The sequence below is a fragment of the Thalassophryne amazonica genome, chromosome 10 (assembly GCF_902500255.1).
Source record: "Thalassophryne amazonica chromosome 10, fThaAma1.1, whole genome shotgun sequence".
Classification (NCBI taxonomy): domain Eukaryota; kingdom Metazoa; phylum Chordata; class Actinopteri; order Batrachoidiformes; family Batrachoididae; genus Thalassophryne; species Thalassophryne amazonica.
Genome location: NC_047112.1, coordinates 40,310,685 through 40,337,693, shown reverse-complemented (window position 1 = coordinate 40,337,693; position 27,009 = coordinate 40,310,685). Strand labels below are relative to the sequence as shown.

Sequence of the window (27,009 nt, the reverse complement as noted above, 5' to 3'; positions counted from 1 at the left end):
CAGATAGATAATTATGTTAGAGATGTGAGGATGGACTGATTGTCTTCATGTGTAGTTGCCATCCAAGATGCAAAGTAGTTCTGTGGTGTTGTGGACTTTAATTTAGTAAGAAGATGCATATCAACTTCATGGTAGAAGGTTTAAACAGACAGTGACAGAGCTGTTCTTTTTTTGATGAGCCTACCTGTTGATTCTTTGTCTGTTAATGTTTCCGTTCTGCTTCTGTTCATGTCCCTTGTGATGCGCCATAGGACAACCCGTCACATTGTCTGGATAGTTTACATTTTCAAGACTGGTGCATGAGATACAGAATAATTTAGCAAGAAGATCCATCCAGTATTCAGGTGAAACCAGTCTGTTGTTAGCTGCTGGTTTGTTAATGTTTCCATTCTGCTTCTCATTTCCCTTGTGGCGCTCCCTAGAACGACCCGTCACATTCATCCAGCAGTTGAAGAATGTTGAGGTGCAGGAGGGCAGTGGGGTGACACTCTGTTGTGAGCTTTCCAAACCAGGTCTGTCAGTGCAATGGAAGAAAGGAAACAATGTTCTGACCAGCAGAGAGAAATATCAGATGAAGCAGAGTGGCTCCACTCAGGAGCTCCTGATCAGAAAAACTCAGCCTGAAGACAGCGGCACCTACAGCTGTGTCTGTAATGACATAAAAACTGCTGCTTGCATCGTCATCACACGTGAGACACAACATGTTACATGAACAGAATGTTTTGAAAATGGCAGTATATCATTTAAGCATAATATTCTGTATTCTGTTGCTCATTTTTGTTTCTCAGCGATTCCAGTAACCTTCAGACAGACGCTGAAGAATCAGGAAGCTGTGGAGGAGGGCAGTGTGACTCTGCGGTGTGAGCTCTCCAAACCAGGAGTCCCTGTGGAGTGGAGGAAAGACACTAAATTGCTGAAGGATGGTGAGAAATACCAGATTAAACAAGAGGACAGGACAGCTGAGATGCTGATACAAAATTTAACCCTCTCAGATGCTGGAGACTACAGCTGTTCTGTTGGAAATCTCAAGACAGCAGCAAAAATCAAAGTTCGAGGTAAAACCTCTGCATGTGAATGTGTCTGACAAGCAGCAACAGTCTTCAGCTGGTGGTTTTCATATTATTGTTTTGTTTTTCTCAGATTTTCATTTTCTTGACATCAAATCAAATGAATGTAGAATGCTGAATATGCAGTATTGTGAGGTTCAGCTTTTTTCATTGATTTTTTTTCCCTCTAGAGCTTCCTGTAACATTCATAAAAGAAGTTGAGAACTTGGAGGTGATGGAAGAAGAAAGTGGATTTTTCTGCTGTGAGCTCTCGAAGCCCGGAGCTCCAGTGGACTGGAAGAAAGGCAGAGTCATCCTCAAACCAGGAGACAAATATGAGATGGAACAGGAGGGACGTCTGACAAAACTGATCATCAAAAACATACAGGAGAATGATGCTGGAAAATATACCTGTCAAACTAAAGACAGCCAATCAGCTGCTGAGCTCACTGTCAAAGGTGAGGCATGACAGAGATTGTGCTGCTTTCATTCTGAAACCTCTGTCAGTGTTTTGCCTGTTATGGTGAAGTGGTGAAGTGAGAGGTCAGGTATCAGCATCACAAAACATGTTTGTCCAGCGAAATCATGACTCTGCAAGCTCTTCCCAAACATCTTTCAATCTCAAAGGCAGACGACCTGGAGACATGAATATCACCACCCAGTTAGGTGAATGTCTCCACACTTGCCCTTCATACAGATACATTTCGATGGCTGAGTCCAGAAAGTCATTAAAACCCTGGATCTCATCCAGACCAATTGCAAATCCAGACACACTGTTTCCTCACTCAAAGTCTCAAGTGCTACAATCAGAGTATCTATTGATTCCGCAAATTTCACAGCATCATCTGTGAAGTCAAGGTCAATAAACCTTTGCTTGCCAACAAAGCAGCTACGTCGTGGGTTTCCCCAAACCCACCAAACACCAAGTCCATGCACACATTGAACAATGCTGGAGCCAGAACCCATTTTTGAAGAATGACATTTTTTACTTGAAAAATTCAGAGTTTATGCCCTCGCTCTGTACAGCACTGTATAGGCTGTCTATGATGTCCGTCAACTTCATGGGGATCCCACACATTCTCAGAATATCCCAGACACCAGCTTTATCAACCAAATCAAGGGCTTTACACAGTTTTATGAATTGTGTCTGAAAACCTTTTTCTCATGAAACATTTTTGAAATTTAACTCCATTATATATCATTTTAAAGTGTTTTAATGAAAAAAAAAAAAAAGCTTTTTGCCAGCCATTTTGGATGCCGTCTTGAAATTTTCATGTGTTGACAGTTTGAATTTGAATTTTTTTTTGACATCCTGATGGTCTCTGTTACTGTATGGTTGTGAGACTTGGACACAAATGAGTAACCTAAAGGTCCAGTCACATGGTATATGATGATTCCTGAACGAAGGGGAAAAGTTAAAAATTACAAATCGTCGAGAAAAGGTCGACGAATGAGCTTTTGACTTTTCCCATCACCGAATAGCCTGCGAATCAAGCGCGCAAAAGGGATGAAAGAGGAACAAAACAAAACCGATGCTAACACTGATCTCCACGCTTTAAACGAAACACGCCTGGAACCACTGCTGGAGCAGTGTGTGTCTGCATCTCTGCGTTCCAGGACTCTGTGCTGGGATTGAGCTCAGCTACAAACAGAAGCATGTGATCCGACCCACTGTGGAGATCTGTGCGCATGTTGGTGGATCCACCTGCTCTGGTTCCTCATCCAGAACAAAAGAGGTATCATCTCCTTCATTGTCAGAATCCTCACTGTCTGGTTCAGACTCTGACGACACGCTGCGTGCTCCTTCTTGCTCCAATAAAAAAAAAAACTGAAGTGCTTGTTCAACATTCATAAGGCGCCTAATTTTTACACAGAAAACCCCCCACCACACCACACATGCTAAATACGCCACCAAAAGTATACATACTGCAAACACACCAAATATTTCTCAAATCTCTCAAATACCAAAACTCTAATCACTGTCTGTACACCTGAAATGTACATGTATGAGACGGGGGGAGAAGAGAGAGAGAGAGAGACACACTGTCTGTCTCTCTGCCTTTTTTTTTTCAAAAGCCTGGTGTTTCTGATCACCAGCACTGTGGCTCTGTGTCAGTCACACACACCCATGCAGGTTCGATTACCAATTCTGATTACGCAAACACAGGCGCTGTGTTCATGGATGAGACACGCACAGGCAAATGCTTCACCTTCTCTCCAGCTGATTCACTCTGGATGAATGCATTCAGTGTTTGGATGTGCTGTAGTGCACATATGTGCATGCAGAGAAGGTCTGGCTTGTACATGATTTAGCGACTCAAAAGTTCAAAAAAGAATGCAGCCATTTGCAATCACAGTGGGTTTTCTGTTTTCATGTGTCACACCTCTGTGGATCAAAGCTGTTCACATGCAAATGTCTGCTGCTGCTGGAACTTTTTCCACACTTGATGCTCAAAGTCACGCTTCTGTAAACTGCTGCCTGGTTTGCACAAATCGAGGCGCAGCTCTGAGAGATCAGAGCAGATGACAAAATATTACGTCATGTCGGCCGTCAGCTCTACTGAAACGACGCCGATTGCACTAATGCAAAGCCCTCCCGCTGTGAACAAATATGCAGTGATCACTTCCTCAAAACTTTTGAATTGTCAGATGCTGAAAGGGGCAGAAGGCTCTTCTGTCTGCAGAGGCTGGAGGACAGCAAGCCCTTCAGAGCTCATGGACAGAATGCTGCAGCTCCAGCCGGACTTTTTGTGGAGCAACTCCCCCCTCATGTGGGCGCAGCACTGGCCAACACCACAATCACAGACTGCCGTGCGTTAGTGGAGAGGCCGACAAATTCTTCCTGGCCGGCCAGCACCACGGCATGACCGGCAAGACTCGCCACATCACACTTTTGTACTGTGTGAAAACATTCAGCTGGTTGAACAAAGTCAAACTAAATGCTAACGTTACAAAAACTAAGCAAATGATAAAAAACCGCCAAGAACTACAGCAAAACAAAATACGGATGAATTGAGGTTTTTGGTGGCATTCGTTCAAATTTTTTAACAGTTTAAAAATCCTGACGAAGTGCCAGCTGCAGGAACGAAGCTGTGTGAAGGTTAAACAATGCCAGTGAAAGTCAACGAAAGTCCAGATTTCTTCCATCGTTTAGGCTTCGTTGCCCTTCGTTAAGTGCCGTGTGACTGGGCCATAAGTGTTGAGATTCCTAGTGGCTGGAGAAGACAAATAGGATGCCCACGTATTACCTGGGTGTGGCAGATAGATAATTATGTTAGAGATGTGAGGATGGACTGATTGTCTTCATGTGTAGTTGCCATCCAAGATGCAAAGTAGTTCTGTGGTGTTGTGGACTTTAATTTAGTAAGAAGATGCATATCAACTTCATGGTAGAAGGTTTAAACAGACAGTGACAGAGCTGTACTTTTTTTGATGAGCCTACCTGTTGATTCTTTGTCTGTTAATGTTTCCGTTCTGCTTCTGTTCATGTCCCTTGTGATGCGCCATAGAACAACCCGTCACATTGTCTGGATAGTTTACATTTTCAAGACTGGTGCATGAGATACAGAAAAATTTAGTAAGAAGATCCATCCAGTATTCAGGTGAAACCAGTCTGTTGTTAGCTGCTGGTCTGTTAATGTTTCCATTCTGCTTCTCATTTCCCTTGTGGCGCTCCCTAGAACGACCCGTCACATTCATCCAGCAGTTGAAGAATGTTGAGGTGCAGGAGGGCAGTGGGGTGACACTCTGTTGTGAGCTTTCCAAACCAGGTCTGTCAGTGCAATGGAAGAAAGGAAACAATGTTCTGACCAGCAGAGAGAAATATCAGATGAAGCAGAGTGGCTCCACTCAGGAGCTCCTGATCAGAAAAACTCAGCCTGAAGACAGCGGCACCTACAGCTGTGTCTGTAATGACATAAAAACTGCTGCTTGCATCGTCATCACACGTGAGACACATGTTACATGAACAGAATGTTTTGAAAATGACAGTCAGTATATCATTTAAGCATAATATTCTGTATTTTGTGGCTAATTTTTGCTTCTCAGCGATTCCAGTAACCTTCGAACAGATGCTGAAGAATCAGGAAGCTGTGGAGGAGGGCAGTGTGACTCTGCACTGTGAACTGTCCAAACCAGGAGTCCCTGTAGAGTGGAGGAAAGACACTCAACTGCTGAAGGACAGTGAGAAATACCAGATGAAACAAGAGGACAGGACAGCTGAGATGATGATCCAAAATTTAACCCTCTCAGATGCTGGAGAGTACAGCTGTTTTGTTGGAACTCTCAAGACAACAGCAAAAATCAAAGTGCGAGGTAAAACCTCTGCATGTGAACGTCTCTGACAAGCAGCAACAGTCTGGTGGTTTTCATATTATTGTTTTATTTTCTCAGATTTTCATTTTATGGAACATGAAATTAATATAAAATGATGATTACGCAGTACTGTGAGGTTCAGCTATTTTAATTAATTTCTTCTTATGTTTTCCTCCAGAGCTTCCTGTAACATTCATAAAAGAAGTTGAGAACTTGGAGGTGATGGTAGGAGAAAGTGGATTTTTCTGCTGTGAGCTCTCAAAGCCCGGAGCTCCAGTGGACTGGAGGAAAGGCAGAGTCATCCTCAAACCAGGAGACAAATATGAGATGAAACAGGAGGGACGTCTGACAAAACTGATCATCAAAAACATAGAGGAGAATGATGCTGGAAAATATACCTGCCAAACTAAAGACAGCCAATCAGCTGCTGAGCTCACTGTCAAAGGTGAGGCATGACTGAGATTGTGCTGCTTTCATTCTGAAACCACTGTCAGTGTTTTGCCTGTTATTTGAGAAAAAGGGTTTAAAACAGGCAAAGATTGGTACACAAGACAGCAGGCAATATTCAGCAGTGGATCCAAATCATGAGATAATAATCAAGGTCAAAAAACAGGCAATGGATTCAAGAACACAGCGTGGCCATAATACAAACAAGGACTGTGAAAGGCTGACAGCAATGACACTAAGGAAGACCAAACTGGCAGAGACATGAGTAATACAGAGGGCTTAAATAGTGCAGGAGATGAAAGGAGGAAATGAGAGACAGGTGTGAGGGAACATTCAAGAATGGGGCATGGTAAACAGATGGAAAAATACACCCATACACAACCTCAGACCCAAGACAAAAGCATGCAGTGAACATAAACACAAAGCAGTACAAAGCCCAAACAAAAACACAGTCCCACGTGACATCATCCCCACTTCAAAGGCCGACCCCCAGTGGCCCAGGATCATCAGGGTGTGAGTCGTGGAAGTCCTGAATGTGCCCAGTGTCCAAAACAAAACAAGACAGGATCATTGTACATTCCTGTGGACCATATCCTTCACAGTCAAGCAAGTACTGGATTCCCCGACGATGAGCAGACAGGAGCTGCCGCACAGTGAACATCGGACCTCTGTCAACAAACTGGGCAGATGGACGGGGCTCGGCCGGGGGGCAGAGCATGTTGGACTTCACTGGCTTGACATGACTCATGTGGAAAGTAGGGTGGATGCGCATGGCCCTTGGGAGTTTTAGCCTGACAGTCACTGGGTGAACCATTTTGGAGACAGGAAAGGGTCCGATGAACCTGGGACAGACCTCCCTGGAGTCCATATGTACAGTAGCAGCAGGTGCTTGGTAAATAGCCAGACCTTCCGGCCTGCAACGTAGGATGGAGTAGGTGTCCATTTGCAGCCGTCTTGTAGACTGCTGATGACTTATCAGGGCTTGGCGAGCCCACTCCCAGGTTCTCCTGCTCCTCCTCACCAGGGCCAGTGAGGGCGTGACTGGGTAATCAGAGTCTGTTGGAGGAAATAGACAGTTGAAAGCCATGGACTATATGGAATGGAGAGATGCCTGAAGACGAAGACGGGAAGGTGTTGTGTGCCAATTCCACCCAAGCAGGTGTTCGGACCAGGACATGGGATGTTGGGCAGATGTGATGTGGAGTCCCTTCTCCAACTCCTGGTTGATGCATTCTGTCTGTCTGTTGGACTGGGGGTGATAGCCAAAGGACAGGCTGACAGTAGCTCCCAGAAGTCTGCAATACTCTAACCAGAACCAAGATCCAAACTGCAGGCCCCGGTCAGACACAATGTCTTGAGGAAATCCATGGCACTTGAAAACTGAGGCGTTAACAGCCTCTGCCGTTTCTTTGGCCGAGGGAAGTCTTGGTAAGGGAATAAAGTGTGTCATCTTAGAGAATCTGGCAACTACAGTCAGAATGCCATGACAGTTTGAGAGATCAGTGACAAAATCTACAGCAATATGAGTTACTTGGGAACAGACAGCGGTGACAATTGATCATGTGGGTCCGATTAGATCATTTAAAAATTGCACAGACCTGACAAACATTCACAAACTCCCTGAAATCTTTACCCATACATGACCACCAAAACCGTTGTTGTACTACAAGCAGAGTCTTATTAACACCTGGAAGACACGAAACCTTGTTGGTATGAGACCACTCGATAACATCCCCCTTAATGAGTCTACCACAAACAATTTCCCCTGAGGACAATCAGTAGGTGGAGTGATGGTGTCAGCAGCTGCTTTGACCTTGGCTTCAATGTCCCAGGTGAGGACAAAGATGAAACACTTTTCAGGCAGAATGGTCTTTGGCTCATTGATGTTATGATCCATGTCAAATGAGCGGGAAAGCGAGTCTGGTTTACAAAGTCAAAGTGGCTGAAGAAAATGGCCCAACGATCCTGCCTAGCATTAAGACGTTAAGCAGATCTTAAATATTCCAAATTCTTAAGGTCTGTCCAGACCAAAAACAGTGCCTATGCCTCCACTAACCAAGTCATCACCTTGATGGCCGGCAGTTCACAGTCACCAATGTTATAATTTTGTTCAGCACTGGATATTTTTTTGGACAGAAATGCACATGGATGGAGCTTACCATTGGTGTGGCTAGTTTGTGAAAGGACTGCCCCAACCCCAATGTCAGCGGTATCCACCTCAGCTATGAACTGCTGACTGCTATCTGGAAAGAGTAGCACAGCTGCAGAGGTGAAACACTGCTTGAGTTCACAGAAGGCTGCATCATGCTCAAGGGCCCAAACAAAAGACGTGGGGAGGTAAGATCATGTAAAGGTGAAGTAAGGGTACTGACATTCCGAATTAAGTTAGCAAACCCCAGGAACCTTGGAACCTCCTTATAGGTGTGCGGCATGGTCCACTTAGCCACAGCTGCTACCTTATCTGGGTCCATCCTGACCTCCACCTCAGCCAGCACAAACCCCAGAAAACAGAAAACACACTGAGGGTTTGTGAATGTCTCATTTTTCCACTTTTACACACAGCTGGTTTTGAAGTAACCGCCGTAGTACAGAACAGACATGCTGAGTATGGATCTCCTCTTTGGGGGAAAAAATCAAGATGTTGTCCAAATATACAAACACATATTTGTTGAGCATATCCTGAAGGACATCATTAACCAAATTTTGAAATGTCACTGGTTGGTGTGACCAAATGGCATGACCAGATATTCATAATGGCCCATGGGTGTATTAAACACCATCTTGCTGTCATCACCCTCCCATATCCTGATCAAATGGTAAGGATTTTGTACATCTATTTTTGTGAACACTTTAACCCCCTCTCTTGGCTCAAACCCTGATGCAATTAACGGTAGGGGATATCTGTTTTGTGATTAAGTCCTCTGTAGTCCATACATGGGTATTATCCTTCTTTTCCAAAAAGAAATACCCTGCCTCAGCAGGGAACAAGGATGGTCGAATTAACCCAGCTGCAAGCGATTCTTGGCCATAATCTTCCATGGTTTGACGCTCTGGTGCTGATAGAGAATACAGCTTGCCCCTTGGGGGCATGGTACCTGGCAGCAAGCGTATGGGGCAGTCATAGGTTCTGTGGGGAGGCAGGGACTTGACCTTAGCCTTACTGAAGACTGTGGCTAAACCATGGTGACAAGTTGGAACATTTGTTAAGTCGGGATTTGGTTAGTGCTGAGGCTCCCCTTGTCGGTCCAGCTATGTATGCATGCAATTTGGTCCCTAGAAAAGGATCTGCCCATTGGCCCAATCAAAATTTGGGTTATTTTTTTAACCATGGATGACCTAAAATTGCTAAATGAGGCATATTGCCAAAGATGTGAGAGCACATTATTTCTGTGTGACCATCTAGGAAGGAAACCTCCACAGGCAGAAAACGGCGAGTGATTCTCCCTAAGGCACTGCCACCCGTAGCGTTCAGCTGCAGGGGGCATGGCAAGGGGAGTAGTCTAAGGCTCAAATTCCTGGGAGAAGATGGGTGCAGGAGGTTAGCGTCAGAACCAGAGTCTATAAACACAGGAACAGTTTCTGAAGCACTTTCAAACATAATCATGGCTTTGATCTTATCGTGTTCAACTTAATTGCTTACAAGGTTCTGGCTCACCCTCACTGATGATTTCTGCAGGGGCCAAGAACCACAGACCTGGCAGCCTGAAACCAGGTGCCCGAGCTTGGTGCAGTAAAAACACCACCCCTGTCATTGACAGCGCTTCCGTTCTTCTGCTGATAGGCAGGTTCATCCCAGCTGCATAGGTTTCTCCATGCTGGTCTCCGATGCACTGATGGGGCTGTGGTCGGCCTAGAGGACAGGTCCCTGCAGATGCTTCTTTCTGACAGCTTCCTGTCCACCTTTATGGCAAGATCGATGACAGAATCCAATTCTTCCGGCAACTCGACTGCCACAAGTTGATCCTTAATATTATCATACAATCCTTGAAAAAAGACATTGGTTATCGCCACCATGTTCTACTCACTCTTAGCGGCGAGTGTGCTGAAGTCTAATCAATGCAGGAATGTGTGCAGAAGCATAATTAGCTACTTGGCATGAACTTTGCCTTAACGTCAGTAAAGACCTCGCAGCTTCCCAACCTGGAGATGTGCTGAAACACCTACTCAAACGCCTAAATGAAACTGTGAACTGATGAGCAGGTTGCGGATCTGCGGCTCCTCTCAGCCATGGCCCAAGCCTCAGCGCATCCTGAGAGGTAAGATATAATGAACACACTCTTTGCGTGGTCGGCCGGAAAAGCTGAGGCCTGAAGTTCAAAGTGAAGTTCACATTGTGTGAGGAATGGCTTCACATCTCCTGATTCCCCAGAAAAACATTCCAGACAGGAAAGCTGATTGCAAAAACCAGTCACTGACTTCGAGTGGACTCCTTGCTGATGCCCCCGGTGGTGTGTGCACACCAGCCTCAGGTCTTGCTGCTACAGATGTACTTTTATCGAGCCTTTCCACAAGGAGGCTGACGTGAGAGCCTAACGCGGACATAATCCGGTACTGATGCTTGTTTAACTCGCTCATACTGGAGCACAGAGTCAGCAAAGTCTCCTCCTGCTGTGCGAGTTTTTGTCCCTGAGCGCGGAGCATGAAATGAACCAGGGTGGGTTCTGTTGCATACATTTTTCATTCTGTCATGAACTTGGGCACGTTGTGTGAGAAAAAGGATTTAATTCTAAAACAGGCGGAGGTCAGGACACAAAATGGCAGGCAATAATCAGCAGCAGTGTGCAAGTCATGAGATAATAATCAAGATCAAAAAACAGGCAGTAGGTTCAAGAGCATGGCATGGCAAAAAGACAGACAAGGACTGTGAAAAGCTGATAGCAAAGACACTAAGGAAGGACAAACTGGCAGAGACATGAGGAATACAGAGGACTTAAAAAGTGCATGAGGTGAAATGAGGAAATGAGGGGACAGGTGTGAGGGAACATTCAGAAATGGGGCGTGGTATACAGATGGAAAAACACAGTCAGACCTAACCCTAGAGATAAGACAAGAGCATGCAGTGAATATGAACACAAAGCAATACAAAGCCCAAACATGAACACAAAGTGATATAGTACCCAAACAGGAACACAAAGCAATACAAAACTGAACATGAACACTGTCCCACATGACAGTGTGGTCATTAAAGGTTATGAGCTGCTTATTTTCTCAGTAATCATGAATTAACAGGACCTAACACCCACTAAAAGTGTTACAGCTGTTGTCATACAACAGAAAAGGCAAAAATTTCACTCAGAGTGAATATTGCAGCAGGGATGTCTTAAATGATTCATTAAGACATTTCACCACACAGCAAGCCATATTATTCCAGGTGATTGTCATGAATGTCATAAAATGCTCTAAACGACAGACACAGCCCTCCACAACAGCTCGTGGCCACATCGAGTGGCCTCTGAGCTCAAGACGCTACGAAAGTCAGACATGTTTAACCAACTGTTACTCCAAGTGACCACGCCTCTATCTGTGCATAACTTTATGGCTTAAAATGTCTTAAACTAACAAGTTAGAAGAAAAAAAATCACCACCGTACAATTGTCAAGGAAGGGAAACTACCTATACAGACCAGCCTTTTTTCTTTTTTTTTTGTTCCAGTCTGTAATCATATTTGTTTCTCCTCTAAAGTTGGACATTTTAACATGGTCTTCAATAGGAACGTGCTTGCTTTTTGATCCAGCTTCAAGAAGCAAGTCAAGGAGTGGCAACATTTGTCAGTAAGGCCTGAATGTGGACCTAGAATTGCACTGTGCACATGCCTCAGATTTGCAGCAAGTTAGGGTGGTAAAAGATGCGGATGGTAATGTGCTGACAAGCATGGAGAGTGTGTTGAGAAGGTGGAGAGAATATTTTGAGGAGCTGATGAATGAAGAAAATGAGAGAGAAAAGGCTAGATGATGCGGAGAGAGTAATTCAGGAAGGGCAAGGGATTAATAAGGATGAGGTGAGAGCAGCGATGAAGAGCATGAAGAGTGCAAAGGCAGTCAGTCCAGATGACATTCCAGTGGAAGCATGGAAATGTCTAGGAGAGATGGCAGTGGAGTTTCTAACCAGACTGTTTCACAAAATCTTGGAAAATGAGAGGATGCCTGAGGAATAGAGATGAAGTGTGCTGATTCCTATTTTTGAGAACAAGGTTGATGTGCAGAGCTGTAGTAACTACAGAGGCATAAGGTTGATCAACTACAGCATGAAGTTATGAGAAAAAGTCGTATAAGCTCGGCTTAGAAGACAGGTGAACATCTGTGAGCAGCAATATGGTTTCATGCTGAGCAAGAGCACTACAGATGCAATATTTGGTCTGAGAATACTGATGGAGTACTACAGACAAGGTCAGAAGGAGCTACATTATGTGCTTATGGATTTAGAGAAAGACAAGGTGCCAAGAGAAGAGTTGTAGTGTTGTATGAGGAAGTCTGGAGTGGCAGAGAAGTATGTGAGGGTAGTGCAGGATATGTACAAGGCTAGTGTGACAGCTGTGAGATGCGCAGTAGGAATGATAGACTCATTTAAGGTGGAGGTGGGATTACACCAAGGATCAGCTCTGAGTGCTCTGTTGTTCATAGTGGTGATAGACACAGATCAGACAGGAGTCTCCATAGATAATGATGTGATCACATCGTCATCTGTAATGAGAGTTGAGACCAGGTTGAGTCTAGCCTGGAAAGATGAAGATGTGCTCTGGACAGTTGTTGCTGACTAACCCTCAAGTGCAAATGATATTTCACTCTCCTTAAGCCTGCCTCACAACTCACTGCCTATGTGATGGACACGCACAGGTTGCAGGCAGCAGTAGCCCACAGGCGTACCACTGTTAACTGGGAGAAAATGACACATGAACAGTGGGTGTCACAGTCGGCTTTATTGTTTTCCATCACAGTGCATTCTCAGCAACAATTTGAGAAAGCGCTGTGACATAATGATAAATAATTCTGGTGCAAAAAATGGAAAGTTCCATGAACTTGTGGAAAACATTCAACTGTCCTGGGGCATCATGTACAAAGCGTGCATACCTACAAAAATGTGGCGTGTGTCCTTCTCCATGCCATTGTTCAGATGTATCAAAAGTGAAATGGTCGTGGAAATTTGCAGTGCATCATGCAAAAATCCTGGCTGGTATATGCACATTTCTACAACTGTTCCACTGCCAGCACGTAGAGGTGATGCTGGGAACCGTTAATAATGTGAAAACATGAAGTCATCAGAGTGATGTGCACACCAGAGACACACTTATGAGCAGTTAACACACCTACATGTTTGCAGTTATGTGGGTGAATACAAAAGCATGCACAAAGCAATGCATAAAATTGCACTAACAATGGCCCGTTGGCTCATAAGCCGATTCCAAATTCCAAGGCCACTGTTACTGGAGTTGTGCGCACGACAAATGGTACGCTCCAGCTTTCATCTCATGAAATATTTGTTCCATTGAATGAATGAAAAAAATAGTAAATATTTGCTTCATATAACGGTGAAATCTTTGTCATTTGATATTTTATTGTTATGGTTAGGACCGGGTTCAGATGTTAGACCCAAATATAGGGAGCAGTAAGGCAGGCAGGGTGAAAATAAACGAGTTTATTGAACAAAAAGGGAACTGCGCAGTGGAAGGACAAAACCAGGAGGAACCATGAGGACCGGACCAACAAGACAGACTGGACAGGGACTGGAACCACGAGGACTGGACCGATGGGACAGACAGGTCAGACAGGACAGGGACCAGGCTGCGAGGCTGTGAAGCTGCATTGGCCAGAATGAACTGCTGGGGAGAGCGAGAGGTGTGAGATTGTGCAGGTGCACTTCAACACACATCCAAATATGAAAAATCAAAACTAAACTCAAATAAGTTCATTCTTAGTTTCAGTTCAGGATCAAAGTTCAGTTCACTCAGGAGTTCAGGTCAGATCAAAGTTCAGTTCATTCAGGAGTTCAGTTCAGATCAAAGTTCAGGATCAAAGTCTCAGTTCGAAGTGACACGGCCAAAGGTGTGCTTATGTGGCAAACAGATGGAGTCGATTGACAGTTAAAAAAAAACACGGCCAACTAAACCTGGAAGCTTGTAACAGAAAGACATGGCTGATTACATTCAGAAATTGGAAGCTCAACTCGACAGGTTACTTTCTGAGCATGGAATATCACAGCAGAAAAAAACATGACAAATTACATTCTGAGCCTAGAAGCTACAGTGGGAAAAACACGATAATTTATGTTCTTGAGCGCGGAGGCTCACAATGGGACAAACACGGCAGGTAACGTTCATGAACAAGGAAGCTCACATTAGGAAGAACACAGCAGGTACGTTCATGAGCGTGGTGTTGTGGACTGGTAAATAATTTAGTAAGGAGTTACGTATTGTCTTCATGGTAGAAGGTTTAAACAGACAGTGACAGAGCTGTACTTTTTTGACCATCCTACCTGTTGATTCTTTGTCTATTAATGTTTCCAGTCTGCTTTTCATTTCTCTTGTGGCACTCTGTAGAGCGACCCGTCACATTCATCCAGCAGTTGAAGAATGTTGAGGTGCAGGAGGGCATTGTGGTGACACTCTGCTGTGAGTTTTCCAAACCGGGTCTGTCCGTGCAGTGGAACAAAGGAAACAATGTTCTGACCAGTGGAGAGAAATACCAGATGAAGCAGAGTGGCTCCACTCAGGAGCTCCTGATCAGAAAAAGTCAGCCTGAAGACAGTGGCACCTACAGCTGTGTCTGTAATGACATAAAAACTGCTGCCTGCATCGTCATCACACGTGAGACACAACATGTTACATGAACAGAATGTTTTGAAAATGGCAGTATATCATTTAAGCATAATATTTTGTGTTCTGTTGCTCATTTTTGCTTCTCAGCGATTCCAGTAACCTTCAAACAGATGCTGAAGAATCAGGAAGCTGTGGAGGAGGGCAGTGTGACTCTGCGATGTGAACTCTCCAAACCAGGAGTCCCTGTGGAGTGGAGGAAAGACACTCAACTACTGAAGGACAGTGAGAAATACCAGATGAAACAAGAGGGCAGGACAGCTGAGATGCTGATCCAAAATTTAACCCTCTCAGATGCTGGAGAGTACAGCTGTTCTGTTGGAACTCTCAAGACAACAGCAAAAATCAAAGTTCGAGGTAAAACCTCTGCATGTCAATGCAGATGTAGATGGTCCGTCAATTAAATTACATTCAGTTCAGTTACACAGTGCCAAATCACAACCTATGTCACTCCAAGGCACTTCACAGGAGTAAAATCTAACCTTGCCCACCGTCTGAGCTGGCACATTGGCAACAGCTGTAAAGACAAACAGACTCGTTTCAGTGAGTTACGTATCTATCAAGGTATCTATCCATCTACTGTACTTTGGCCATACCACCAGTAACATAAATTTTTATATTGAGAAGCCTGATTTAATTTTTGTATTTAAAATGGCATAAATAAATTAAAATTGTGAAATGCCATGGGGCGCAATACTTTTCAAGGGCACTGTATAGGCTCCAGTGGTTACAACAACCTGTGCATGTAAACATCTCTGACAAGCAGCAACATTCTTCAGCTCATAACTTTATTATTGTTTTTTATTCCCTCAGATTTGCATATTATTAATATGAAATTTGAAATACTGCACATGCAGTACTGTGAGGTTACGCTATTTTCATTCATTTATTTAATTTTTTTTTCCCTCCAGAGCTTCCTGTAACATTCATAAAAGAAGTTGAGAACTTGGAGGTGATTGAAGGACAAAATGGATTTTTCTGCTGTGAGCTCTCGAAGCCCGGAGCTCCAGTGGACTGGAGGAAAGGCAGAGTCATCCTCAAACCAGGAGACAAATATGAGATGAAACAGGAGGGACATTTTACAAAACTGATCATCAACAATGTAGAGGAGAGCGATGCTGGAAAATACACCTGCCAAACTAAAGACAGCCAATCAGCTGCTGAGCTCACTGTTAAAGGTGAGGCACGACAGAGATTGTGCTGCTTTCATTGTGAAACCTCTGTCAGTGTTTTTATCCTCTGTTAGGAGTAGAATTGCACTCTGTCTGTGGGTCAGTCACACTTTCATTAAAAAAAAAAACACTAGAGTGGGCCACAATCTTATTTCAGCAATATTTTTGTCTGCCATCTTGGGTAAAGAATTGCCATGGTTTTTTTGCCTACTGCTGCACTCAATACTGAGTGTCAAAATCCAACCCCTCGTCCTTGTTGTGACACCTGGGTAATGCTGCGTTTACACATAATGACGACAAGTCACTAATGCCACGAAGTATACATTCTTGGCAGCTGATCACAAATGTGATGATTCGGGGCAGAGGCGTCAGGTGTCCTCAGGAACTGCTACAACCTGTTACCACGTGTTGCTGGAGAATTATCAGGAACCATTACGCATGGTCATGAATAATGTTCCGTGCTGTTGCATGCTGTGCCACGTTATTGCTTGTAACAGCGCATCATTAAGTTCTGTCACGTTGTAAATGAGGCGAATTGTCTCCACACACACCCCCATATTCATCCAGCCTTCAGTTACTGAACAGTTCAGATCGCTCCAGTTTGCTCCTCAGAATCCACAGCAGACCTTTGTGACTGCATGCTTAGTTGGGCTCTATGCCGTGGAGTGGCGCAGAGAGCAGGAGAAGACGGAGAGAGCCACATGTGTGGCTCCACATGGCTCTCATCTCGCTCGTTTTCCCAAACATCAGGCACAGCAGCAGCAGGTGGAACACCTGCAGGCGCGCTGATGAGCATTGGAACGAAACTTTTAGTCGACTTGGCATCACTCTCCTTCTTCAGCATACTGCAGCAATGAAACTGAATGCGGCGCAGCAGGGTTTAATTGTGTGCACGTCAGAGAAGAACGCTGTCACACTCTATTAAGGATCATCACTAATCAAGACGGATCAACACGCTCAGTTGTGACCTCCACGACATGAGGCAAAATGAGGGTGGTGTGTGACAGTCATGGAAAATCTTTGGCAGCCAAAAACATGCTTCATGAAAATCACGAATATCACGCACCAACATGCACTATTAAGAAACCTATTCAGATGCATTAAGTCACATTAAAAATTTCAGGAATGTGCCAAGAATGACACAGATATGATATTCGTAACACAGCCTGCCTATGTGTAAACGCAGCATAACGGATCAAGTCGGGGATTGCCTGTTGGGGGTAAAATATGATGGCACTCTTGCATGCCCTGTGGCCACCACAGTAACCATGAAGGCTCAACAGGAACCCTCAACATGAGACTGCTAACGGGGCACTGGTGAAACAAGTAGTCTTCAACGGCATATCAGTTGGTGGAGGCAATGGCTTGTAACCTAACAGCTGTGAAGGTGGATGAAGGCTGCAGCAGGTCCTCAGATGATGATCATCTGGGATTTCTTAGCCGGCAGACCAGGCTAAGAATTTATCAAGGACCATGTGTTTGTTGGTGTGGAATGACACTCTCATGTTAAACAGTGCATTGATATGTTGATACCGATCAGTGCTAGCTTACCTCACATTCTGAGTGCACACCTTCTCCAAGGCCAATCAGTGCTAGTATTTTGCAGTGAGATTCGCAACATCACCACACATTTATAGTGCTATTTAAAATACAGCATCTTTAAATGGTCCATTTCTCTCTGCTAAGGAATGTAAAGACAGAATCTGGATCCTCATCCACAACACGATTTTAGGGTTCTTCCTCTTGTTGAAATTGAAGGTTCCATTAGGTTTTGTGGAGCTCACCTGAAAATGCTTTAAGTACTCCTGGTAAGATAGCAGCTTTCTGCTTGTTTCTTCTCCTTGTAGCTCCCCCTGTGACATTCAAGATGAAGTTAAGGAATCAAAAAGTGGAGGAGGAGAACAATGTGACAATGTGGTGTGAACTTTCTAAGCCTGGCCTGCCTGTGGAGTGGTGGAAAGGAGAAGAGCGGCTGAGGAACAGTTTCAAGTACCAGATTAAAGCACAGGAGAGCGTGATGGAGCTGACCATCAGGAACTCACAGCTGCAGGACAGCGGGCTGTACAGCTGTGTGCACGGGGATGCTAAGACAACTGCCCAAATAACTATTACACGTAAGAAACAACTTCAGATATCAGTAGTTGAAGGAGCAAATGTTACATAACCAACTGAAAATTTTAATAGACACTGCGTTGATTGCGTCTTGCTTTTTTAATGCTTTTTTTTGTTTTTAATTTGGCTCAGGCTGTTTTCACTGTTGAAATTTGGCAGTGTGATTGTTCAGCTTTGATTAAAGCGACAGAGTTGTGAACAAAAAGCAGTGGTGGGCACAGTTCAACAAATCAGCTAACAACTAATTAATCAACTTAACTTTTTGTAAGCGGATTAGATTTTCAGATGGCTTTGAAACCATCATCAACTAACTTCCAATAAATTTAGTTCCCTATCCCTAACTTTAAGTGACCTAACTTTTTTTTAAATCTTAATGCTCAAAGATGTTTGTAAACTCTCAAAGCATACATTTGTTCCTGCTGGAACTTTTTCACAAATCCATTAAGTGAAACTGACACATCACATGAAGTCAACAATCATCACCTTGAAGCAGCAGGAGGTCAAGCCAGAGTAAATGCATTCATTAGATTATTAGGGCCCGAGTGACGACAAATTTGTCCTACAAGGACCCTATTGTAATCACGCTGTTTATTATTATTATTTATATATTATTTGCTACACTTTTCAAGCCCCAATTTTGGCCCATTTCCATGCTCAAAAACTCACCAAACTTTGCAAAGTTGTTCGGCCAAGATCGTAATTCGATATTTTGGGGGTTGCACATGCTCGCAGTGAAATGGTGCCACCTACAAATTTTTATTTTTTTTTCAGTATACTTTTCAAGCCCCAATTTTGCCCCTTTCCCATGCTCAAAAACTCACCAAACTTTGCAAAGTAATTCGGCCAGATCCAAAATTCGATATGTTGGGGGTCGCGCACATGCTCGCAGCGAAATGGCACCCCCTACAAATTTTCAAAATACCCTCCCCATTGGGGGATTTTTGTCATAGCTTCACGAAATTTGGTACACATATTTACCATGCTGGGACGCACAAAAAAGTCTCTTAACGTTGTGGTGAAATGTCGACAGGAAGTCAGCCATTTTGATTTGAAGTTTCGATTTTGAGGTTATTTTTGCCATTTCCACTACTTACATTTGAACAAACTCATCCTAGGGATTTCATCCAATCATCATCAAATTTGGTACATCATAACCCCATGCTGATCAAACGTTATCAAAAGAATTTCTGTAGGTAAAAAGGTGTGGCTGCTCGGGTTCGTCAAACTTTGGCGAGTGTTTCCGAGCATGCCGTTTCACTTCGAACGGCTATCATGCCCACATACTTCATTGTAGATCCTGCAAACTTTCTGGACATAATAAGGGCTCCACCCTGAACATCCCCATATATTAACTTCCCACCTAACTCATAGTGCCCCCCGGTGGCAACAGGAAATGTCCTATTTATACTTTAACAGGTACTGATGTCACATAGTTAACCCCATCAACTTCATTCCACTTCTAAAACATGCAGAAGAAGTTGGTGAATGTACACGATGATTGCTGTGAAGCTACGAGTAATGGCGTCTGCGTGGCAGCGTGCCGAATATCGATCCTTCGCCATGAAATTATGTTCTTCCTTTTGTTGGCTTTAATGTTGTCATATCATCATAAAAATTGATGCACAGGTCAAGAATGACAACCTCTTACATGTGATAGGGGCGTCGCCCATGGGCAGGGCAAAGTGCCTCTATAGCGCCCCCTTGCAACTTTCTAAAGACCCCTCCCAGTAGGGTTTTTTTTTTGTTTTTGGAGTAGGGAGATGAAAATTGGTACAGGCGTGACTTGCATAGACATACAAAAAGTCACTTGCACCATTGGTCTACGCCAAACAGGAAGTCGGCCATTTTGAATTTTCATGTCATTTTGGCGTGATTTCCACACATTTTATTTGAACAAACTCCTCCTAGAGATTTTGTCCAATGCACTTCAAATTTCTTTCAGATCATCCAGAGACTACACTGATTAAATGTTATTAAAAGCCTTCTTCTATGTCGAAGGGTGTGGCCGCTATGGCGCCCCCGTTTTGACCCTTTGCCATGGAACATTATATTCTTTAACAGGTACTGATGTCACATAGTTAACCCCATCAACTTCATTCCACTTCTAAAACATGCAGAACAAGTTGGTGAACGTACACAATGATCACGGTGAAGCTACGAGTAATGGCGTCCGTGTGGCGGTGTGCCGAATATCGATCCTTCGCCATGAAATTATGTTCTTCCTTTTAATGGCTTTAATTTTGTCATATCATCATGACAACTGACACACGGGTCAAGGATGACAGCCTCTTACATGTGATAGGGGCGTCGCCCATAGGCGGGGCAAAATGCCTCTATAGTGCCCCCTTGCAACTTTCAAAAACCCCTTCCTATAGGGGTTTTTTTTTTTTTTTTTTAGTAGGAAGATGAAAATTGGTACACGTGATTTTCACATGTTGTATTTGAACGAACGAACTCGAGATTTTGTCCAATGTACTTCAAATTTATTTCAGATCATCCAGAAACTACTGATCAAAAGTTATTAAAAGCTTTTTTCCATGTCGAAGGGTGTGGCTGCTATGGCGCCGCCATTTTGAGTCTTCGCCATGGAACATCAAGTCAAGATAACTCCTTCATGCTTTGTCTGATTAACTTGAAACTTCACATGTGTGATGAGGGTCGGCCCCTGTACAGAAATCGCGCTGGCCTGGGGAGGCAGTGGTGCAGATGCGAGGGCCAGTCCATGACTGCTTGCAGTCCTAGTTAATATTATTTTCCACGTGTTTTTATTTATTAATATTTCTCTTTTTTACTCTTTCTGTACTATGAATAGATTGTATGTTCAGTGTAAACTTTTGTTTAATTTTATTTGTTCATTTAACTATTTGTGCACATATTCTAAATCATCTGATTTTGGCACACTGAACCATTTTGGAAACCTCTATATTTACGTGACAGCATATAAAAATTTAAGATGCTTAGATCTGTTTTGTAAGGTTTTAGAGGAGAAAATGTTGTGTGACAAACCAAGAACTAAAACAGACTCCAAATGCAAGGAGGTAGGAATGAAAAAAGGATAACAGTTTATTTGAAAATGTATGGATGATGTGAAGGGGTGGAGACCAGAAGACGGAGACACTAGAGGACTGGTTGCAGGTGCGGGAAGCCACGTGAGCCAGTAGAGCTGGTGGTGTCTGTGGACTGCACAAAGACAAACACAGGGATGAACACAGCCAAAAATAATCCAAGAGAGAGGAACAACACAATAACTGTAGAATACAATTTAAGGCCAGGTTACTAATTCAGATCAATCAATCAATTTTTTTATATAGCGCCAAATCACAACAAACAGTTGCCCCAAGGCGCTTTATATTGTAAGGCAAGGCCATACAATAATTATGTAAAACCCCAACGGTCAAAACGACCCCCTGTGAGCAAGCACTTGGCTATAGTGGGAAGGAAAAACTCCCTTTTAACATGAAGAAACCTCCAGCAGAACCAGGCTCAGGGAGGGGCAGTCTTCTGCTGGGACTGGTTGGGGCTGAGGGAGAGAACCAAGAAAAAGACATGCTGTGGAGGGGAGCAGAGATCGATCACTAATGATTAAATGCAGAGTGGTGCATACAGAGCAAAAAGAGAAAGAAACAGTGCATCATGGGAACCCCCCAGCAGTCTACGTCTATAGCAGCATAACTAAGGGATGGTTCAGGGTCACCTGATCCAGCCCTAACTATAAGCTTTAGCAAAAAGGAAAGTTTTAAGCCTAATCTTAAAAGTAGAGAGGGTGTCTGTCTCCCTGATCTGAATTGGGAGCTGGTTCCACAGGAGAGGAGCCTGAAAGCTGAAGGCTCTGCCTCCCATTCTACTCTTACAAACCCTAGGAACTACAAGTAAGCCTGCAGTCTGAGAGCGAAGCGCTCTATTGGGGTGATATGGTACTATGAGGTCCCTAAGATAAGATGGGACCTGATTATTCAAAACCTTATAAGTAAGAAGAAGAATTTTAAATTCGATTCTAGAATTAACAGGAAGCCAATGAAGAGAGGCCAGTATGGGTGAGATATGCTCTCTCCTTCTAGTCCCCGTCAGTACTCTAGCTGCAGCATTTTGAATTAACTGAAGGCTTTTTAGGGAACTTTTAGGACAACCTGATAATAATGAATTACAATAGTCCAGCCTAGAGGAAATAAATGCATGAATTAGTTTTTCAGCATCACTCTGAGACAAGACCTTTCTGATTTTAGAGATATTGCGTAAATGCAAAAAAGCAGTCCTACATATTTGTTTAATATGCACTTTGAATGACATATCCTGATCAAAAATGACTCCAAGATTTCTCACAGTATTACTAGAGGTCAGGGTAATGCCATCCACAGTAAGGATCTGGTTAGACACCATGTTTCTAAGATTTGTGGGGCCAAGTACAATAACTTCAGTTTTATCTGAGTTTAAAAGCAGGAAATTAGCGGTCATCCATGTCTTTATGTCTGTAAGACAATCCTGCAGTTTAGCTAATTGGTGTGTGTCCTCTGGCTTCATGGATAGGTAAAGCTGGGTATCATCTGCGTAACAATGAAAATTTAAGCAATACCGTCTAATAATACTGCCTAAGGAAAGCATGTATAAAGTGAATAAAATTGGTCCTAGCACAGAACCTTGTGGAACTCCATAAATTACCTTTAGTCTGTGAAGAAGATTCCCCATTTACATGAACAAATTGTAATCTATTAGACAAATATGATTCAAACCACCGCAGCGCAGATGACGGAAAGATCTGGTGCCATCCTCATGTTCGGCCACGGCTTAAGTAGGACCCTACTAATTGATGCAGGTGTGCCACAACCACAGGAAGGCGGGGGAAACAAAAAAAAAGTAGCCAGACCGATTCCCCACAACAGATAAAAACCCCAATGTCAAATTCATATTAATTTACCGGTAGCGGTTAGTGGTATCAGTTTAGTATACTCACAGCTAACCATTTAATGTCCTCACATTTTTCACATTTTGGGTTAAGCTGAACAGTTCGGAAATTATTGTTTTTGAAGCTACAACCTCATTTCCAATGAAGTAGGGACATTGTGTGAAATGTAAATAAAAACAGAATATAGTCATTTGTAAATCCTCTTCAACCTACACTCAACAAAAATATAAATGTAACACTTTTGGTTTTGCTCCCATTTTGTATGAGATGAACTCAAAGATCTAAAACTTTTTCCACATACACAATATCACCATTTCCCTCAAATATTTTTCACAAACCAGTCTAAATCTGTGATAGTGAGCACTTCTCCTTTGCTGAGATAATCCATCCCACCTCACAGGTGTGCCATATCAAGATGCTGATTAGACACCGTGATTAGTGCACAGGTGTGCCTTAGACTGCCCACAATGAAAGGCCACAATGAAAGGTGCAGTTTTATCACACAGCACAATGCCACAGATGTCGCAAGATTTGAGGGAGCATGCAATTGGCATGCTGACAGCAGGAATGTCAACCAGAGCTGTTGCTCGTGTATTGAATGTTCATTTCTCTACCATAAGCACATCTCCAAAGGCGTTTCAGAGAATTTGGCAGTACATCCAACCAGCCTCACAACCGCAGATCACGTGTAACCACACCAGCCTAGGACCTCCACATCCAGCATGTTCACCTCCAAGATCGTCTGAGAGCAGCCACTCGGACAGCTGCTGAAACAATCGGTTTGCATAACTAAAGAATTTCTGCACAAACTGGGCAAATGCTCACATTCGCTGGCGTTTGGCACGTTGGAGCGGTGTTCTCTTCACGGATGAATCCCGGTTCACACTGTTCAGGGCAGATGGCAGACAGCGTGTGTGGCATCGTGTGGGTGAGCGGTTTTCTGATGTCAATGTTGTGGATCGAGTGGCCCATGGTGGCGGTGGGGTTATGGTATGGCCAGGCGTCTGTTATGGACGAAGAACACAGGTGCATTTTATTGATGGCATTTTGAATGCACAGAGATACCGTGATGAGATCCTGAGGCCCATTGTTGTGCCATACATTCAAGAACATCACCTCATGTTGCAGCAGGATAATGCATGGCCCCATGTTGCAAGGATCTGTACACAATTCTTGGAAGCTGAAAATGTCCCAGTTCTTGCATGGCCGGCATACTCACCGGACATGTCACCTATTGAGCATGTTTGGGATGCTCTGGACCGGCGTATACGACAGCGTGTACCAGTTCCTGCCAATATCCAGCACCTTCGCACAGCCATTGAAGAGGAGTGGACCAACATTCCACAGGCCATAATTGACAACCTGATCAACTCTATGCGAAGGAGATGTGTTGCACTGCATGAGGCAAATGGTGGTCACACCAGATACTGACTGGTATCCCCCCCAATAAAACAAAACTGCACCTTTCAGAGTGGCCTTTTATTGTGGGCAGTCTAAGGCACACTTGTGCACTAATCATGGTGTCTAATCAGCATCTTGGTATGGCACACCTGTGAGGTGGGATGGATTATCTCAGCAAAGGAGAAGTGCTCACTATCACAGATTTAGACTGGTTTGTGAACAATATTTGAGGGAAATGGTGATATTGTGTATGTGGAAAAAGTTTTAGATCTTTGAGTTCATCTCATACAAAATGGGAGCAAAACCAAAAGTGTTGCGTTTATATTTTGTTGAGTGTATATTCAATTGAATACACCACAAAGACAACATATTTAATGTTCAAACTGATAGACTTTTTTGTTTTGTGCAAATATTTGCTCATTTTTAAATGGATGCCTGCAACACATTTCAAAAAAGTTGGGACGGGGCAACAAAAGACTGGGAAAGTTGATGAATGCTCAAAGAACACCGAATTGGAAACAGGTGAGTGTCATGATTGGGTATAAAAGGAGCATCCCCAAAAGGCCCAGCCATTCACAAGCAAAGATGGGGCGAGGATCACCACTTTATGAACAACTGCATGAAAAAAAATAGTCCAACAGTTTAAGAACAATGTTTCTCAATGTGCAATTGCAAGGATTCCATCATCTACAGTCCATAATATAATCAGAAGATTCAGAGAATCTGGAGAATTCTCTACACGTAAGCGGCAAGGCTGAAAACCAACACTGAATGCACGTGACCTTCGATCCCTCAGGCGGCACTGCATTAAAAACCGACACCATTGTGTAAAGGATCCCTCCGCCAGGGCTCAGGAACACTTCAGAAAACCATTGTCAGTTAACGCAGTTTGTCACTACATCTACAAGTGCAAGTTAAAACTCGACCATGCAAAGCGAAAGCCATACATCAACAACATCCAGAAACACTGCCGCCTTTTTTGGGCCTGAGCTCATTTGAAATGGACAGACACAAAGTGGAAAAGTGTACTGTGGTCTGATGAGTCCACATTTCAGATTGTTATGGGAAATCATGAACATCATGTCCGCTGGACAAAACAGGAAAAAGACCATCCAGATTGTTACCAGCGCAAAATTCAAAAGCCAGGATCTGTGATGTATGGGGGTGTGTTAGTGCCCATGGCATGGGCAACTTACACATCTGTGATGGCACCATCAATGCTGAAAGGTACATCCAGGTTTTGGAGCAACACATGCTGTCATCCAAGCAACGTCTTTTTCGGGGACATCCCTGCGTATTTCAGTAAGACAATGCCAAGCCACATTCTGCGCGTGTTACAACAGCGTGGCTTCGTAGTAAAAGGGTGCGGATACTAGACTGGCCTGCCTGCAGTCCAGACCTGTCACCCATTGAAAATGTGTGGCGCATTATGAAGTACAAAATATGACAACGGAGACCCCGGACTGTTGAACAACTTAAGTCGTACATCAAGCAAGAATGGGAAAGAATTCCACCTACAAAGCTTCAACAGTTAGTGTCCTCAGGTCCCAAACACTTATTGAGTGTTGTTTGAAGGAAAGGTGATGTAACACAGTGGTAAACCTACCACTGTCCCAGCTTTTTTTTAAACATGTTGCAGGCATCCATTTCAAAATGAGCAAATATTTGCAGAAAAACAATAAAGTTTATCAGTATGAATATTAAATATCTTGTCTTTGTGGTGTATTCAATTGAATATAGGTTGAAGAGGATTTGCAAATCGTATTCTGTTTTTATTTACATTTTACATAACATCCCAACTTCATTGGGATTGGGGTTGTGACTTTTAGTTTAGCTGTGCCCACTACTGATGACTAGGGAGCTTATATTTCTTCAAATGTTAAAGTATTCCTGCCTGAAATTTAATTTAAACATTTTTGACCTGATAACACTAACATTCTTATTAATATTTTATAAACATTTATTTATTAAATTATGTTGTTAAAGTATGATATTTTTTTTATCACCTTCAGCTATTTTCCTCACTTTTAAGACGGGTCTGAAGAACCAAGAGGCTGCTGAAGGAGGCAGTGTGACCCTTCGGTGTGAACTGTCCAAAGCTGGTATGCCTGTGCAGTGGTGGAAGGGGTATGAGCGCCTGCATGATGGAGGAAAGTACAGCATGATACAAAATAAGAAGATAGCTGAGATGTACATAAAAAACATTCAACCAGAGGATGGTGGCGAGTACAGCTGCATCTTTGGAGAGCAAAAGACGATGGCTGAAGTGACTGTGAAAGGTATTTTAGATTCCTATGTCAACTGTTCACCTGCTTTTACGTATATTTATTAGGTGTGAGTGTTTTTCTATGTTTAAAAGGTGGACTAAGGCAGTAAAATAATTTAATCTAAAATATTGTCTCCCTTACTGTCTCTACCAGCGGCTGCTTCAGTGGTCTTTGAGAAAGAACTGGAGAACCAAGTGGTGGTGGAGGGGAAATCTGTGTTGCTGTGGTGCGAAATTTCTAGTGCTAATGTTCCTGTCACTTGGAAAAAGGACACCAATGTAGTGGAAGAAGGAGATCGATACATTATAAAGACGAGAGGCCCCAAACACAGCCTTGAGATCAAGAAAGTATGTTTGGAAGATGCTGGAGAGTATTGTTGTGTCACCAGGGGCAAGATAACAATTGCCAAGGTTATTGTGCGACGTAAGTAAACACTAGTAGATATTGTCCTGGGTTTGCAGGGATAACTGTTTTTTGTGAAAAATGCTATTTGAATTCTCTTGAATAAGTCTGTCGGTGTCTAATTCTTCTGTCCTCCACA

The 27,009-nt window shown here is 43.4% G+C and overlaps 1 protein-coding gene and 1 long non-coding RNA gene across 2 annotated transcripts in view; both read left to right on the top strand.

Annotated features, from left to right (window-relative positions):
- obscna (obscurin, cytoskeletal calmodulin and titin-interacting RhoGEF a) overlaps window positions 1-27,009 on the top strand; it is a 183,017-nt gene that overhangs the window by 67,978 nt on the left and 88,030 nt on the right. Inside the window, 11 exon segments of the mRNA XM_034179154.1 lie at window positions 423-689; window positions 1,238-1,504; window positions 4,727-4,993; window positions 5,094-5,360; window positions 5,539-5,805; window positions 14,341-14,607; window positions 14,707-14,973; window positions 15,528-15,794; window positions 17,636-17,902; window positions 26,214-26,480; window positions 26,622-26,891. Of these exon segments, the coding sequence (XP_034035045.1) occupies window positions 423-689; window positions 1,238-1,504; window positions 4,727-4,993; window positions 5,094-5,360; window positions 5,539-5,805; window positions 14,341-14,607; window positions 14,707-14,973; window positions 15,528-15,794; window positions 17,636-17,902; window positions 26,214-26,480; window positions 26,622-26,891 (2,940 nt within the window).
- On the top strand, window positions 24,561-25,410 carry LOC117518664. The gene is made up of 3 exons (XR_004563036.1): window positions 24,561-24,604; window positions 25,090-25,092; window positions 25,218-25,410. It is a non-coding gene; the product is annotated as an uncharacterized LOC117518664 (long non-coding RNA).